The sequence below is a fragment of the Aphelocoma coerulescens genome, chromosome 10 (genome assembly GCF_041296385.1).
Source record: "Aphelocoma coerulescens isolate FSJ_1873_10779 chromosome 10, UR_Acoe_1.0, whole genome shotgun sequence".
NCBI classification, from domain to species: Eukaryota; Metazoa; Chordata; class Aves; order Passeriformes; family Corvidae; genus Aphelocoma; species Aphelocoma coerulescens.
In genome coordinates, this window is record NC_091024.1 from 9,828,821 (window position 1) to 9,847,357 (window position 18,537).

Sequence of the window (18,537 nt, forward strand, 5' to 3'; positions counted from 1 at the left end):
AAGAAGTGTCCTTTTAACAAGAACTGAGGTAGAGTGGGATACAGATGATGGCATCTTTGTAAGACAGGATGGGAGACGATCCTACAGGTGTATCTGTGTGCAGCTGACTGCAAAACAAACCTTCACCATGCTGGGGGGAGCTAAACAGTACAAAGATTCTGGCTAGTGCCTACAACAAAGACATCCAAAACACTTAGCACTGAAGTAATTCTGTTTATTTCACACCAGGGGAGAGTGCAGCTAGGTTATGCAGATACCTTCCCACTGGATGGGATAATTTTGCTCCAATACAAATTTCCACATGCTCAGCACTGTTCATTGTCAGGGGGTGCCCATGGGGCTGCTGCCATTGAACACACATCGAGCTGCTGCTCCCTCCCAGCTCTGGCACAGCAAGAACAAGCTTCCCCAAAAGCACTCTCAGAATGTCTCTCTCCCCAGGCAGAAGCTTCCCCCTCCTTACAGCCTGCCCAGGCACACCCAGAGATATCCCAAACAGAACCCGGTGCACTTTTCCCGGACAGGAATATTCTACTGTTGTGTCACTGACCACAGACCTGGCAAGGCATTATTCAGGTGTTAACATCCCTGTGCTTTATTTTGCAACCTGACCAGGACAAGACTCATCATTTCTTGGTTTGTTAGCACACGGAGAACTCTGAAGTGCCAGAATTTTGCTTCCAAATGACTTTTTACACCGACCACAGCAATTAAACAGTTGGCTTGTATTTTAACCAAATCCCAGTCTCAGTCCAGTATTACACAGATGCATAATGTACCACTTACAACTTCACTCCTCTCTCTTAATTTTCATGCTGTTTGGTTCGCTTTGTATTTTTGTTTCAAGTTCAGAAACCTTATTAAAGTTGTTATGGAAAAAATAAATTTATTATTCAACATATTCAATTTGTTCAAAATGGAATGACCCAATTTTTCTTTTTTTTTTCTATTTTTTGGCTTTCATTTACAACTGGTTCCATTCAGTTTGACTGTTTTTATCTTTTTCTATTTATAACCAGCACCAAGAAGAAAATTACCATGGATACAGTACATATGCAAATTAGCTAATGGAAAAATATATACATTTCACTCTGTAATGAGAAAACTTAAATGATATTATTGCCATGGAGAATATATCCCTGTATTATAATAAAATATCAAGCAATAATCGACTGCTAAGATTCTTTTCCATCAACAAAAAATAGCACCATACATGAGATAGTGAGAATCTACACTCAATAACACAATTGTGCAACTAGAAATGTACAGTACTTTAGTACAGAGTATTGTTTACAATATGGAAATACCACCACTGCCACCAAAAGAGCATCAATCCCTTATGAACAACTAAGAAAAGTATTGTCATAGATATACTGAAACAAACAGCTTTTCTTTTCACCAGAATGTGGTAACTTGAGGGCAGAGCATAGCTGTGACTTCATCATCACTTCACTTTATCACCTATAAAGTGATAAAAACCAGAAGTGCAGGAATATTGAAGAGAATTAAATTTTTTTTTGTTATAATTATTTTTCTTGCCATTGTAAGATGGGAAGGTTGTCACCATGTGAAGTAAGAGAGCTGAATAAAATGGAGCTGTGTCGTGCATCAGTTTTGAATTAATGTTGGGGGGTTTAATTATAAAAAAATAAAAGGTTGATGCATGGTAATCTGTGAGAGCAAGAGAGGTGGTTTTTCTCAGTGCTCAGGCAGTTGAAAAAAATCCTTGTAAATTCCTGTTTCCATATGTAGGACCCAGAACTTGGACTCAAGTGTCCTTTGGGTGCAGAACCCAGCAGATTGGGTCAGGCCACAGGTCTAACCAGCCTAGTACCCTGTTCTGGACAGTGGCCAATAGGGAATTACTACTAAAAACCACAAAACCTAAAATCCTTCCTCTCCTATGTCCTACCGTTTGCCTAGAGAGGGTCACAGATCAGCACCAGAAAGAAAATGTTCCCTGCTGTGGAGAAGCACCTTTGATTCCCAGCAACAATAATTCACACAATTCTGCCAAGGTAACAGAGAAAATGTTGCCCATAAGAAAAACAGCAAATTCCAAACCGAGTGTGGGGGACCCAGGGGTGGCTGTGGGGGGCAAGGAGGCAGCAAGGACAGTCCCAGTGTCACAGGCAAAAGGGAAAACATCACTATGAATTACCAATATAAACCAGGTCCTCTGGGCTCTGTCAGATCTCTTGGAACTTTCTCATTAGCAGTTCTTCTATCTGTTAGTTTGCCTAATTGAGTATCACCTGGTCGTGCCTAAATCTTCCCTGTCACCACTGCCAACAATTTTCCATTGATCACTTGCTAAGCACAACCTCTGCACTGGGTGACAGGGTGGGAATAACAGAAAAAGGAGGTCTGATCCTGATTATAAATTGCCAAAAAAAAAATCCAGTATAACAAAAACCAAGCTGGAATCATTTCTCTGATAGAGAAAATCATCTGAGGCATTGGAAAGCAGATCTGTTTGAGACAGGCACTTGAGAAAAAATGGTGTGCAAATGTGCCCTTGTGCAGCAGGCCAGCCCTAGTGCACACACACTCATTTGCACTAACAAGTACAGATGTAAATGTGAAGCCCACACAAGATTAGTCTGTTGATGAACATTATCTCCCTGTGCTTGAAAAATTTAGCCCTTAATAAAATGCTAATAGGTTATTCCAGTGAGGTACTGGATATGGAAAGAATTGTAATAAGCAAAAATTGCTTTAAAGACATGTTAGGTACTAAGAGTCTTTATCCGTCCTTGCATTGACAAAAAGAGACAACAGCAACAAAGACAACCTGGGGCCTAGTGTGAGCTGCAATCCAGCCTGGCCCAGGGGCTGGGGGAGTAGCTGGGCTTGGTTCTGTGCTAAGGTCCAAGGAGTCAAACAGTCACACACAGTCCTAGAGCGAGTACAAAGCTGCAATTATCCAAAGAGCTCTGTTCTGTCACAAGGAGTGGGCTGAAACTCCACCATGGCCTTGGGCCTTGGCAAGGGAAATGATACTTGTTGGAGCAAGATGTGATAGGGAGACACTGATGTGTGTGACAACGGAGGGGACAAGCCCTGCCCTGGGCAGAGCCCCTGTTTCAAGTCTCACATCACAGAGAAGAGTCTGGTTTAAAGTGCACAGACATGGCAGAGAGTATTGTGTGTGCAGCACCTGTAAGTGCTCTGACAGCAGCAAATCTGATAGCACCAAACCTGATAGCACCACAAAAGTGAGACAGGGAGCATTCAAATACAGTGAGTGAATTCCCAACCCCTCCTGAAAGCAATGGAAGTCTGAGCCCTTTGGCTTCCACAAGCTCCAGGTTATACTTTGAATGTCTTGTATCCCTGACTACTTCTGGCTTCTCCAAAGGCTACATAACCTCAGCTGTATAAAAGAGCCCAGAGATAGGAAACACCTGTTCTGCTCCCCACTACATCCTTTTCATAAAGACTGTTCCAAATTCAGTTTCTGTTCCAACCCTATCCAGTTTCACAGTCCTCTTATAAGAACCAACACTTTCATTATCTGATTGACTTCTAAAAATTGGAGAGCTTAGGCCAAGCAATCCCTCAGTGAGCTCTACTGGATGAAGGGATTTCTGGCTCCTCCCATCTCATGTAAATCATTCTTGTTTAAAAGTAACTATCTACGGCTGTTAATAAGCTTTCATTAAGCTCAGTGAGAAATTAGGTTTCATAAAAGAAAATCTGTTATTCTGGGGAAAAGAGAGGATTGTTTTTTAAAATTAGAAGTAAAATCCCTCCCTATTAGTGGCTCTAAAAATATGACTTGGAATGTTGGATATAATTATATTGAGTTTTCTGTAGGAAATTCAGAGATGTCCATCCTCTGCTATCAATTTTCACAAGCTTTTACAGAAAATCCTCTTTTTAAACTAAGCCTTTCATTTATTCGTGTCCCTCCAAGCCCACTCTGCCATGAGATAACTGCTGGGAATTGAAAACAACAGATAAAAGCCAAGATTAAAAGATTAAGTAATATCTCTACCTTTGCTGAATTATTTTGCCAGAGGCCTTCCTCCATGGAGGTACCCATATCCTTATCCAATGTAATCACTTTGCAACTCTTGTCCTTTTCTTCAACGGTAGCAAGCCATCCAGTGGCTGGTGATTTAATATATTAAAGTAAAAAGCATTAATGAAAAATGTGAGGATGTCAAAATACTCAGAAATGATTGGCTCCTTGAGATGACCCCTTCTGTGTGTTTTTAAGGTGGATGAGCAGATGACTTTGGTATCCAGTCTGTAGAATTAGTTTCAAGTCTCATTAGGTATGCTTTGGGATCCACCACACTGTAGCAACTCATGAAGTTCCAGTACTCAGACCTACTAGTCCGTGATTTACACACAAACAGCTGGAAGACTCTGAGGAGTGGCACAGGTTCATTAACTCTTCTGCTGCATCTTGTTTGCATAAAAGTCTCTGCAAGTCTGGCAGCAGCGCTGGTACCACCGCATGTCCTGGCACAGGTTCTTCTCGCGGATCACCCTGCAGTACACTGTCCACTGGTCCCCCGTGCACTTGTACGTGAGGGCAGCTTGGGAGGAGACAAGAAAGGAGAAACTACCAGATTAGCCAGAGAACAGCACTGCGGGTGTGACCAAAATCCCTGCACCTGAGGGGAGGGAGGGCCACCCTTGCTGCCGGCACTGGAGAGCTGGTGTGTTCTCTCCACCAAAATATCGGGCTCTTGGAAGTGCTTCCTTCCTTCCCTGGACATGAATGGGGACTGCAAACCTCCTCATGTTGCACCTATTTTGTCTCAGAGGCAAACAGGCCCGGATGAACAAAACATCCAAAGATTCAGGCCCAGATTTAAGGCCATGAACTCCACGCTGCAGTCAATGGGATGGAGATGAATAAATCACACACCTGGCAAGAACACCTGAGACAGACCTTATGAATCTGAGATGGGAGAGTTCACATAATAGAAACTGAGCCACAAATAAGGCTAGAACTAATATTTTAGAGGTTCCATGTCCCTCGCAGGTTGTGAAGGAAGACAGGAAAGAAGTGACAGAATAAACCCCTCTGAATGTGTCTTCACTGAGAGACACGGGAAACAGACATAAAAGTCAGGTGAGGTGACCTCCACACTTAGATACTTCTCCAAATGTTATCCAGGACAAAAAAAACATTCTGAAGCAAGGACAAGGCCACATGGGTCCTGTAGACTACTGGAATTTTTTTCTGTTTTTTTTTTTGGTTTTTTTGGTTTTTTTTTTTTTTTTCTGATGCTTCCATTGCAGAAAACAGAAAATTCTGTTAAAGATAATCCAATTAGAATTGTTTATAAGCAAGAAGAGCAAAACACTCAATGATATGTCTTTCTGCTAATATCAAACATCACTGTTTCTAGCCCTGGTGATTCCAAGCCTGGTTTAGAAACAAAAGCAGCCCAAATTACTTGCAGATTACTTTCAGCAGGGACTTGAGCCTCCTCAGTCTTCTAAACATGTGAGCATTTTATTGCTTGTCCTAAAACGTGAATTAGAATGGATTTCTTGTCTCATCAGTGTATCAAGGGCTTACTTCTCAAATGAAATGTTTTCCTTTCACTATGCTCTTAGTGCTAAAATATCTGGGAAGTACTCTTGTATGGTCTTCACAAGAGGTTAGAAGCACCCCAGCATGAGTGCATTTGCAAGAATGAAAGTCCCCATTTTCTCTTTAAAACATCTGGTAAACTTTTGGGGAACAAATTTCAGTTCAGAAGCTTCAAGTTCAGTCCTAGTTTAGATGTTATTTAATACTGGACAGTGCTATTACAAAATCTGTGTTTTCATGTGTGTTAGAGGTTTCTTAGCCTAGAAGATCAGCTCAGCTGTAAAGGAGGAGGCTGCTCTTTCTGGCAACCTCTTCTTGTTTAACAATCCAGCCTCTTGTACCAGAATGGGACAGGAGGTACCCATGAGGCTGTGTCACTGTAGCTGATTTAATTTAGCTTCTTGGAGCTGTGGCTGAGCACACAGGGCTGAAGTCTGGAAAAATACATTTTTAGTATATTTCTATTTTTATCCCCTTATAAACCAAGGAATTACAATGAGGAAAATTATGAGATCCCTATAAATTTGTATTAACAGAGGCATTCTTAACTAGTGGCATGTCTCAAATACAGTGTTAAGGTGTATTTCAGAAAACAAATGGTTATCACCATATTCCCATCTCAGCCAGGGACACAGGGAATGCAGGGAGGGTGAGGAAGAGGACAGTGACAGAAAATCACAGGGTTTACAGGAAGAGGCTGGATGCTCTCCTGTCCCCTGGGCAAATCAATCCGTCAAACCACCTGTCAAGGTCATGTACTTTTCTTGGGGCACGATGAATAAATGATCATACCTTACACTCACTGCAGCACAGGCAGGGTGTGGAGGGGTTTGTGATGGAGAAAGAAGCACCTGCCAGCTCCCTTACCTCTGTGATCAGTCAGTCAATCAATCAATCAATCAAATCAATCACCTACCATTTCTGTGCTCCTGTTGCTCTCTCAGCTCCATCCTCTGCCGAGCGCTCCACTTAGGCACAGCCTGAGGCAGGGGTTAGACAGGACCTACCCACACCAGACCTTTAGTCTGGAAGCTGGCTGAGCCTCTCCCTATTTCTGGCTCTGGAGAGTCTGGGCAGCCCTACTTTTATCACACTGGGCACCCTGGGCAGGTGGCACCTTCCCCCCAGGCCCCTGACTCACCGAGCCTGGGAGAGGTGATGGTGTTGACGTTGATCTTGTCGTTGCAGACCTCCTGGTGGCACTGCCTGTAGGCCGCCGGCTTGGCCAGGGCTGGGCACTCGCTGCCGTGGCGCCCGGTCACTTTGTGCATGCACTGCACCACGCGTGACTGCAGCCCCTTGCCGCACGTCGAGGAGCACTGCAGGAGAGAACACACCGAGCACAGAGGTTTCCATGTCACACACGCAGCAAAAATCACTGCCAGAACAGAGTGTGCAGCCACTGCGGTGCTGAGGGCTCAACAGCAGGGTCATCGTGGCAGCCAGGGACCCTCCGTGTGGCTGCTGTGTTGTCCACGATGGTTTTGCACCTTCAGGGAGTGCTGTGAGCAGAGGAACTCTCCTGGCACAGAGAAGGAACCTGTTGTCTTTCTGCCCTGAGTTCACCTACTCTGGCTGTCCCCTCTGGATGCCCATGGGGTCCAAGCAGGCAAAATGCAATTCCCCCCACCTTCAGTCATGAAGAGGCAAAGCTGAAAAATGTGTAATGCTTAATCATGGACCAGCAGCTTCCATCTCCCTCTCCATGAGGGACTCAGCAGTACTTGGATTAAAAGCCCTCTCCAAGACTTGGTCTAATAAGGCTTCCTCCACAGACAGGATGACCACAGCCAGGCACTGACATAAGATAAATACCAGGATTACAGCAGAGGCTGGCAGCTCCTGCATGCACAGACCTCTGAGAAGCTCTGTTCTAGATAGGAGAACACATCAGGTATTCCAGTATTCACTCCCATCTATCCCTGCTAACTGTCTGGCACTTGCCTGTCCTCCTGGGAGCAATTGCAAATTGTACTCAAGAGTTTTGGCTGCTATTAGCCAGGAGGCCCAGCCTGTTCATATGCTCTCTTTGTTGTCATACAATCAGAGTCCCTCCCTCTTCCCCTGGCCCAGTCACTTGTGATTTACAATGTCCTACTTGCACGCTGTTCAACTTTAATAAAGCAAACACAGTGAGCACAGGGAGGTGCAGCAGCTGGAGTCAATAAAAGAACCTTGTATTTAACATAAAGAAACAATGGGTTGCAAGACTTGGGTAAGATTCCTGTTTCTGATAAAGCCACACACAAGCAAATGATGGGGGAGAGGAGGAGGTGAGGGAAAGCACAGAAGTATCAATAGAATAATGTAAGAAAAGGTCATGTTTTCTGTCCTCTGCTGTTTCTGAGCAAAGTCAGGGCATTGGAGCTTTCTCCATGAAAAACACCACCACCTCAGAGAGGTAATTCTCAGAAGAGAGATGCCAAACACTGGAGAGGCTCAGAAGATGGGCACCACTGAGGTTGGACTGAAGTCCAGGTACAAACCATGTGTGTGTGGTGTGGATGCTTGTGAGACCAAGATCCAAGGGCAGAACACGTGGATGCACACCTCTACATCCATAGGGGTGAGTACCACAAAGCCATGGTCATTTTGGTCTGGAAGTATTACAAGAAACCCCTGCTGTTTGGTTTTTTTTCCCTTACAATCTTCTTATTTCAATTTAGGTTCAACACACCAGTTTATGACAGGTATTTTCACCCTTTTTTTTTTTCAGGTGTTGAATTTACACAAAAATTTGATCACTGTCAAATAATACATCAGCAATGGTTATGGCATTTAGGATTATGCTGAATGAACCCTTCTCTTGCCCTACAGTGAGCTATTCCAAAAATCAGGAATTAAAGTCTCTGATTTAAATCCCCTTCACAATTTGAATTTAAGCTGTGAGATCTGGGCATTTCATTAGTTTAGTGTGTCCCTCAGCTCCTTCCCAGCATCAAGTGCCCTCAGTGACTCAGTGATGGCCACTGGATTTAAAGTGAACAATTTTTATCCTGATAAATCCAACTATTAGGCCCTTCCACTTCACCAGTCAAATGCAATTTTTAATCCTCAGGATTTCAGTGGCACTTTTAGTCTTCACAGTGCTTTACTAATCTTAATCCCCCCCAAACTCTTTGCTTGAGGAAAGGAACTTTACATCCATTTTACAAACAGAATAGCTGTTATTACACAGGCATTAAGTAACTCAGGCCATGGGCTTCCTTCACATGACTGTAACGTTCTGAGTCTGAAACCTCTGTCTCTGGCTTTTAAGCACTCCCTGTGCTCTTAACAGGGGGGACCTGGGGAGAAAAAGGGAAAGAAGGAAGAAAACAGCATTTTTCTCATAAGGTGAATTAGGTTTTCAGGTATCAACACACAAACAATCACCTACCTTTGTCTGTGTTCCTGTCTGCATTTGTTAACCAGCAAGGAGGGCAAGCAATGAAACTTTTTTCCACAGACACTGCCAGCTCCAATCCTCAGACAAATAACAGCAGAGCTTTTGCCCGAAGCAGTTTTATTCCTTCTCCTGGGAGACTGGGATCATCACCTATGCTATGCAATTAGTTTTTCACAGCCAGGAAGACAGATTTTAACATCTTTCTTGAACTCTTTTGGGCTTGGCAGCTAAAGGAAGGTTGGACATCTGGCTTATTTTAAGACGAAATTTTCAACTCAGTACTTGGATAGTCTCTTTCCTAGGAATTTCAATAGGAAATAGGAATAGATACAAAATACATACAAAGGGGGAATTGTTACTCATGCTGCACTATGAAAAGAGGACATCATTAAGAGAGGCATAAAAGTCAAACTCCAACTGAACAGCAAACTCCCATAAATACCTTCTCTCCTTCTCTGGACAGCTAAATGCACTGCTATGGACTCTCTGTTCCCAAATGTTTATGGAGCAAGGAACCATATCCACAGAACAATTTTCAGGGCTGGGTTCACCAGACAAGACCCACCAGCAATCCACCTCCTCTGGGAAGCTGGGGCTGGGATGAGGGGTTGAGCAGACACGCTGGTGCCAAACAAAGAAGTGGATTTTCCTTTCCACCAGGCACTGCCAGTGGTGTCACTATCACAAAAACGCATATGCAAAATCCACAGCGTTTAACCATAATGCCCTAAACTGACAATACAGGCACTGTAAACTGGAAATCCACCCCCATGCAAAGATCAAAGGGTTGCTCAGTACTGTAAAATAGAGGGAGTTAATGAACAGCTACAAAAAGGGAACCTAGTAAGAGCCCCTGTAACTCCCAGTTCAAACACTGCTTAGGAAGGCAAAAGGAAGACAAAAATGCCTCCATTCACATTCTTTGGCAGTAACATGCAAGTCAGTGGGGATATCCAGAAGGAAATAAACTCACAAATTGTCAAGGCAGCAGCTGCATTCATCAGCTTAAAGAAGATTTACTCACTGAAAAACTCTAACCTTAGGAGCAAGCTATGATTTTTCAACTGGAATGCTATTTCCACCTTAGGATACTGATATGAAAGCTTGAAATCTAGCAAAGGTGCTGACAGATGTCTAATTGCTTTGAAAGCAAATGCCTCAGGAGAATATCAGGTATTAAAATAGAACAAATTTACAGAAAGTGCTGAGATCTGTCAGGGCCTTCATCAACTCCCGGTCTACAAAAGATCACCAGAGAAAGAGAGGGGAATGAGAATGAATTAAGCCAGGGCAGGGCTGCTGTTGGGCAGCTCAGGAACACATAAAGGAGTCCAAAGAATCCCTATGTTGAGGCTCAATGGGGGCAGAAAAGGAACAGATTTACCAGCACAGAGACAGGTTCGGGACTGAATGTGATAATGGATCATTGCTGAGGGCTCCTGGGAGGCTGGGCTACATTTCAGACCCCAGGACACCTTTAGAAATGTCACTTTTCTAAGCTCCAAGGGATAGGTGTAAATCTTTTTGGTAACAGACTTTTTCCAGCAGAAGGTCACAGCATCCCTCCAGCCAATCCTGAGCACACTCCAGTATGGAGAGGGCTGATCTGTCAGAGGGAGATACAGCTCTAGATGACTGTCATAACTGAGCTGTAAGCAAGATGGGGTTTCTCTTTATTCATTACTCTGCAGTTCATCTGATGTATAAAGATACTGGTTTGTCCCCAGTTTGCTGGAAGTTGCTGAAGCCAAGGATAACACCATGGCTAAAGCTCCAATACTGAGAGATAGAGTCATGCTTTACTGACTTCAGAGTTCAAGTATTCAAGGCGTTAGGGTAGAGTGTTTTTCCCCTCGGGGGTCTTATTTCTTGCCTCTATGAAAGTCAGAAAGAAAGCAAGACAAGTTCCTATTAAAAACATTCTAACACAGCATCTGAGATGAATGACAAAGGTCCTGTAATTGCTCCCTTCCCGGGACCTTAATAGCACACACATGTGTGCTCTGAAAGCCAGTGCTCCACACACCTTCACATCAGGCTTTTTATGAGGATAACTAATTTAAACCCCAGTTCTAGCTGAAAAGCAGCGTGCAATATGCTTTCATAAACACCAGGTCAACTTTCACCATGGCATCATGCTAAAGAAAGAAATATCTGTCTTTTCACTGATAAGATCTAATTAGCCCAAAGCAAACTGTAAGCTGTTTTTCAAGCTTCCTTGTTATTTTCTTTTCTTTTTTTTTCCTTCTTTTTGAACCCGAGATCTGTAAAAGAACGTATCTGGTCTTGCTTACAGCAATCTTTCATTTGGAAACTTTTGTGAAATGACTGATTTGTTTAACTTAGCCAAGAAGAAAAAAATGCATACCCTTCTGACTCAGTCTGGGAAGAAACAATAAATTATGGCAGCAAATGCTCGTGGCTGATATGACAGTATCTTAGCAGGAAAAGAGAAGCAATTTTTGCAAACTGCCTACAGCTGTACTTTCAAACTGCACGACCCCAAGGAACAAGACTTGACCAGCACATCCAGCATGTCTCACTGCATAATTAAGCTTGGCTTTACTATTCTGAAAAGTTCCATTGTGCACAGAGAGTTCAGAGATTAAAGGCTGAACACATGAATATTCTGGGTCGTGACAGTGCCCCTAAGTATTTGTGCAGCGGAGCCAAGGTGGATGCTGATGAGAAAATGCCATTTAATCCAATATTACAATCAGGCACAATTTACTTCTCATGAGGTTTCAAACTGGATTTCAAGAACAGGCTCAAGCAGAGCTGTGAAGTGATACAGTGCTGCCCACAGGGGACCATATTCTAGCAAATCACCTGTACCACTTGTGCTGTGTTTGGATCTGTGGCAGAAAGTGGAAATGTTCCAGAGCTTACTCCACAGGAAAACTGCAAGGATCTGATGGTGAAAAACACCTAATGCAAAAGGCATTATCAAGGTAATTTTAAATAACCTCAGTAGTAATGGACAGCTATGGGATCACAGAACTCAGGTCAGCCTGGATGCTGGAGAATCCCCCCTGCTCCTACAGCACTGTGTTGCTCCTGCTGAGCCAAGCTCTCAGGGCTCACATGAGCTCTGTTCCCACCCTGACTCCTGCCCCAGATGTTATCCTGAGAGAATATTCTGGGAACTGAAGCCCCACTGAATGCATTATTAGTTACTATTAGTTATTCATCAATTAATGATCAATGCTCCCCCAATGCAATTTATTAAAGAAAGCAATTAAAATAAGGACTCCTTTGAGATTATTTACTTTCAGCAAGAAGCTGCTCATCTCTCATTCAGTCCTGCCTGAGCATTTTCTAGACATGGAGCTATTCAGCTCTGACAAGCGTGATGCTTGCTAAAACTGTTTCATCTCTTTGCACAGTCAGTCGGACTGGTCCTAATTGCTCCTTAAAGTTGTTCTGGGAGACTGTCACCTTAATGCCTTGACAGTCATTACAAATCTCAAAAGGTTATTGGAAAGACTGCAAAATTACAGCAGTCCCTGCGAGCAACATATTCTGTGCTTTAAGGATTCAAGGGGCAAATCCTCTTCAGATAGGTACTACAGACTTTAAATGGTGAACTACTACTCCCCATGTTTTCAAAAACACAATCCTGCACACTGTAACATCTCAGAGTAACTCAGAGAAAATGAATGCCAATATTTGAACAGGCTTGTCTTTCACTCTTTGTTCTTCTTCACTTTAAAAAACAAGAGTAAGTCACAATGTAATTTCATTTCCAAACCACTGGTCTTGGTGGAAGTCTTTAACTCTTCATCAAAAAAATGCACTTAGTGAACCAGGCTTTTAAATAAAAATATCAAAAAAGAGAAGTTAACTCTTCCAATTAACAGGATCACTGGAGGCTGTATTGGGATATGAGACAATAACACCGTGGCAGAGCATGCTCCACTTCAAACAAAACACTGATTAATCTGAGCTTTTTGAAGCACATTCTCCTTTACTACGGAACCTTCACAATAATCTGTACCGTGGATGTTCCCAGAAACTCCAGCAGAGGTGAGCTGTGCAATTTGTTGTGCAAATAAGGACCAGTTTGAAAGGCACAAAGCAGCACTTGGCCTCTGGAGCCTAAAGTGCCCAGGGGAATGACATGGCCAGCATTGCAGTCAACATCTGTTCCCTTTCCATGCCTAGTTCCCAACTAGAGCTGCATCCACTGGGGCTGGCTCTTAGCCCAAGCCCAGGTACAGGCTCAACCTTGTTTTAGTCCCATTATGCAACATGTACACCTCTGCCCACAGCTAAAGACATTCCACAGATATGGGGACAGACGATCAAAAGGAAGAGGGTGGGATTCATCTTACTGAACCAACCCTGTTCAAATTCAAGAGTGTCCCTGGCTGGTAAAACCAATTATGGGCCATTTCTTCACATCTCCTGTAGCAAGGGGTGTTCTGAGATTTAGCTGTTGGCAAGAAAGGCTCTGGTTTGCATATCAGTGATTGTGTGCCAGAGCCACAAACCACAGGGAACCACAATTCAGAGCAGTCTGTGTGGCAGGACTTAGGTTTAGGACAGATGCTCTGGCTCCTGGCCATGTTTAGGACCACAGAAGCTGGGAAATTGACAACTAAAGCTCGTTGGATGCTCTCCTGTCCCACCCAGCTCTGTCACCTTCTGGAGAACAACTGATGTGCATCAGTGAGGCCTGTGGTCAACCTTCCAGTGGTGCTGAAGGCATGTGAGGAGCCATAAATCATGAAGTTGTTCATGTCAGCTCTGACGTGCCACTGCAGTTTTACGCTACCACCCTCCTGCAGAGTTTTTTCTCAATCCAATAAGAAAAGTTATTTTCTCCAAGATAGAAGAAGATGAATTCTGACCTTTATGAAGAATTAACAAGTTGTCCATAGCTTATCATAAACAGATGTCGGGTCAAGCCATGAATTTGTAATGAATGCTAGAACAAAGGGTAGTTTTGCTTCTCTATTTATAACAGCTTTGAATACACCTCTCAAACCACAGCTGTCATTGATTTACTCTTCTTATTATGTAATATGAATTAATCATTAAAAGTGAGGCACACAGAGGATTTTGTTGATGTTCCCAATCATTTGGAGCTTGGAAAATATGCCTTCCTGGCACTGGGAGATCGTGGAGTATTTTTGGCAAAAAACCCCCAAAACCAACATGTTTTTTGGTGTATTGCAAGGCTGGGGGTTTATCTCCCAGAGAATAAGACCTACTGTAATCCTGCCAAAACAATTAATTTGCAATTACAAATCCTTGTTACCACCCACTGTGGTGAATGACTGCTGATCTTCAGTGAGAAGCACCTCAATGTCTGGCACAAAGCCAGTATTTTTCTTATAGAAAATTAGATTTTTTTTTTTCCTCCCTACTGTTAATATTCTCCTGGGATGAGAGTTGCCAGCATTTCACAGGCTCAGCAAATGCTGTAAAGGAGTTGGCAACTCTTGATGCTCAGGGAGGGCAGGTGGCTATAGGTGATTTTTCAGATGTGCTTTATCACTATTGACACCATTTGGCAACAAGAGTACTGTTTAACATTACACTTTGCCAAGCTGGTCCTTACTAGTGCTTTCCAGTTCCTGGAGTGTACAATCTTTCTGAATCCAGTGAAAGCTGTGCCAGGTGGTTATACAAGATGTGAAGTGGCAGAAACAGATTTTTCCCCTACTTTCTCTGCCAGTTGAAGCCCAGCTTGACGTGTCATGTATTTCCTTTCTCCTGAGAGCATGAATCTTGATGGTTCCTACCCAAGACCCAAAGATTCTGCACAGTCCCTTAGGTCAGATCCTGCTCTGCATGGCATTGGCATAAACCTGCATTAACTCAAGTGCCTGAATTAATCTGGGTTTACCCTAATGTAAGAGAGACTGATACCTGACCCACTGTGCTGAGTGAGATCCTTGGCCTGTGGCCAGTGGCTTGTAGGGAAGAATGAAAGACAGTTACCCTGGATTTACATTGGGTTATCTGAGATTAATACAGGCCTTAGTATTTACAGAGCACCTACTGTAACTGCAAAGAAAAAAATACAGCAAAGCCAACATGCTAGAAGGCCTCTATGTGTCTTTCTTCTTCTAAAAATTTTTTCACTGGGCCAGGTAATATAATAGGTTAATGAGCTAAATTGTTGCCTGAGGGACAGAAGTTGCATACTTAAACTTCCACGCACAGAGCTGAAAATGCCCCTTGTGAAAGTCAGAGCTAATGATGGAGATTGTGTATCTGGCTTGTAATTCCACCTTCCTTGATATAACACCAGTGAAATGGAGAATAGTCAAAAAAATGAAACTGGGAGCCCTGAACCATTCTGTGCTATTGGCTCCAAATAACAGAACTTCAGTCAGGACAGAATTTGAGGCACATAAAATAGAGAAACAATTAAGTAAAACTGGAAATTAAAAAAAAAAAACCAATGTAAAAATCTTGTGGAGAATTGCTCCTGCTATATAACTTTGCCTCCTCAATCATACCTTAGAAGAGTTCAAAGGACAACTGGAGGAAAGGAACTCAAAAAATATAGCCTTGGCCTGTACAGAGTTAAAGAATTACTAAGGTTGGAAAAGACCTCCAAGGTCAAGTACAACCTCTGACCAAACAACACCTTGCCCACTAAACCACAGCACCGAGTGCCACATCTGCTTGTTTTTTGAACATTTCCAGGGATGGTGACTCCACCACTTCCCTGGGGAGCCTGTTCCAGTGCTTAACCACTCTTTCAGTGATTAATATCTTCCTAATATCCACCCTGAACCTCCCTTGTCCTATCTCTGGTTGTCTGGGAGAAGAGTCTGACCCTCACCTCAACACAACCTGCTTTGAGTTGGTTGTGGAGAGCAATAAGGTCTGCCCTGGGCCATCTTTTCCTGCCACATTACTGCTGAAGCAGAAGGGGAGAGACCTGAGGACAGGGGGGGAGCCTTGGTTGGCTAAAAAGCAGCCCCTGGAGCTGCTCACCTTCAAGCACAAGATCTGTGTCACCGCCACAGCTCACCAACACCTCCAGCTCCCCCGCATCATCTGGGACATGTTTCCAGTGACTCCAGTGTGAAGTCCAAGTCCTGCAGCTGCTCCTTCCAGTGTAGCCTGGAGCAGGGAATGGTGTGGAGCTGGGCTGTGTGTCCTGCTCAGCTCCCCAAAGAGCCACACACATAAAGACATGCTCTGTTCATGGGCTGCCTGCGCTCCTCACAGGAATGTAATCCTCGATGTAAAGTTTGTCAGCAAAAATATAATTCATCATGAAAGAATGAACTACTGTCTTGCTAAAGCATCAAGAGGCACATTTTCAGCAGTCTGGGAGTCTGAGGCAAGTGTTGGGAAACTGAGCAACCTGTGTTTGTTCCTCTGACCAGCACAACTACAACAAAAATGTAAAAATGCTTCCAGCGCTAGAACATTTAAGAGCTCGGATTTCAAACAAGGAGGAACTATTTGAAAGTAGAACGAGTGTATGAGATGTTTGTTTCTTTAACTGAATGCAAACTGGATGTGGAATTTCCTCTTGGAAGAAACGACTGAATGGGAGAAGGCTTGGACTCCCTTTTGTATATTGCATCATGTATAAAAAAGGATGATATAATGAATTGCAATTCTGAAGAATCCAGGCAAAAATAAAAAATTATTTCAAGTTAACACCTTCAGTGTTAACTTCAGTGGGTCTTACATTGTGCAATTCATCTTTCTATTAGGTTTGAAGACTCTGGGGCCAGGAACAGTTTAGTTATGAAACTTGTAACACCAATGCTGAGTTAAATGCTAAAAATAATTATATCCCTTTAAGATAACAGGTTTAAAAAAGAAGTGGCAGCAGTGCAGAGAAGCTGCAAGCTTAGTAGCAGTGGTAATGGAGGTCTAGTAACAGAACAACTCTCTGTCCTTAGACTTCCAGTACAGTCTGTTAATCAAGCACTGGGCTAACAAAGGCAAACTCAGAGCCATTTAAAATAACTTTACAAAGCTGGCCTTATGTGCTTGCAAAGTGAACTGGATATATCAGTTCCTTGTGCAACACTTGAAACATGCTGCAAATATATTAAGAATATACAAACATGACAGCCAGGACTGTGTTGCTGAATCTGCTCAATTAGCTCCAAATGCTTTCCACAGCTACAGGACACAGCAAGGACCAGCTGCAAATAAACCTGACAGAAAATGGGATAAAATCCCTCCTCTTTCAAGCATGGAAAATGGCTACAGAGCTGTTGCTAAGGCCAGTGGATGAGGTTTGGCTGTGGGTGCAGGTCTCAGACCAGCATGGCCTTGTCTTCAGCCCTCACCTCTTCTACACTGGGGCTGAGAACTTAAAATCACAACTTGTCTGGGGTAGGTGTGGAGGTTTTACTGCTGCTGGGAGCTCCTTAGGGAGCTGATCCATCTCATACACGGAATCCGTGTATTCTACAAATACTGCCACTACTAACACAAAAATAACACTGTCATACCACCCAAACAGCCTGCTCTGTTTACAAGTTGTATCTGGACTTGACTTTTAAAATGAGGTTTTCCCCCTCTCTTACATGACTTCCCAGCATCTTCAAAGAGGATCTTGGTTTGGGAAATTAAGGATCAGAGGCCAAGTCACCAGGCAAGCTGTTTGCACATAAAGCATCAAAGCCCATTATTTTAATCTGTGATAATTACCACTGTTAGTTAAATCGTGCTTCCCTGATGGTTCTCAACAATAAGCAACAAATGCACAACACATTAATTGCACAAAGTTGTTGCTTGTTCTGAGATCAATCTGTATTAACAGAAAAAGTTTCCGTCCTAGTCAGCACAAAGCTCTCTCACAGTGACTTTTACAGGGTTGGGAACAAATGTTTTACAGTGGAATTTTGCCCTGGAAGAATGAATTTCAAAGAGTTCACTATAATCTAATGGCTACAAACATTGTATTTCTCCTTAAAGGAGGAACTGTTTTAAGCCAGAGTTGCTGATAGCTGTAAAGGCTCCCCTCCTAAGTCCAAGCCCTGTATTAAAGCTTCTGGATCCTCATGATGAAAATCCTTCACTCAGGATTTGTGAAGAATTGAATTCCACACCAAACATTTCAGCTATCTGGGTTTCTGGAACAATACATTTTCTTCTAAGAATTGCACCTACCCTTTTCTAGCAATCTCTACCCCTCTGCTCAGAGAATAAGAATCTAATTGTGTGACCTAAGTGTCCAGTCAGAATTAACCAATATGTCTAGAATTTTAAATGCTCATTATAAACCAAATCTAAGTCCAAGAACATCCTGCTGGACTCACACAGGGTGAAATTCCTGGGAAGCAGAGCACTGGCACAAGCTCCCTGAAGACAGAAGCAGGCCACATATGCAGCACACAAGCTTTTGCGCCCTCCTGCACATGGATTATCCTGCTCCTGAGTTAAGAATCACAAATAACAAGTGATTTTGCACTGATCCTGCCCTGCTCACATGCAGACACTAAACCCATCAACAACACTGTTTACTGTGACCCATGTAGGATTGCAGCCCTCCTAGCAGTGAGCCAACATCTTTATCAGATTGGAACTGTTCACACAACACTGAACTTCCCATCCATGTAATCAGTGAATACACAATTATTTCATATTCCTCCCT

At 43.1% G+C, this 18,537-nt stretch overlaps 1 protein-coding gene across 2 annotated transcripts in view; it reads right to left on the reverse strand.

Annotated features, from left to right (window-relative positions):
* Positions 1-207: 207 nt before the first annotated feature.
* The window catches only part of ADAMTS17 (ADAM metallopeptidase with thrombospondin type 1 motif 17), a 157,317-nt gene continuing 138,987 nt past the window's right edge, over positions 208-18,537 (reverse strand). For both annotated transcript variants that reach the window (XM_069025817.1, XM_069025816.1), the window contains 2 exons: positions 6,702-6,879; positions 208-4,550 (listed from right to left, as the gene is read on the reverse strand). In XM_069025817.1, coding sequence (XP_068881918.1) covers positions 4,399-4,550; positions 6,702-6,879 — 330 coding nt within the window. In that variant the 3' untranslated portion in view covers positions 208-4,398. The remainder of the gene's footprint in view (positions 4,551-6,701; positions 6,880-18,537) is intronic.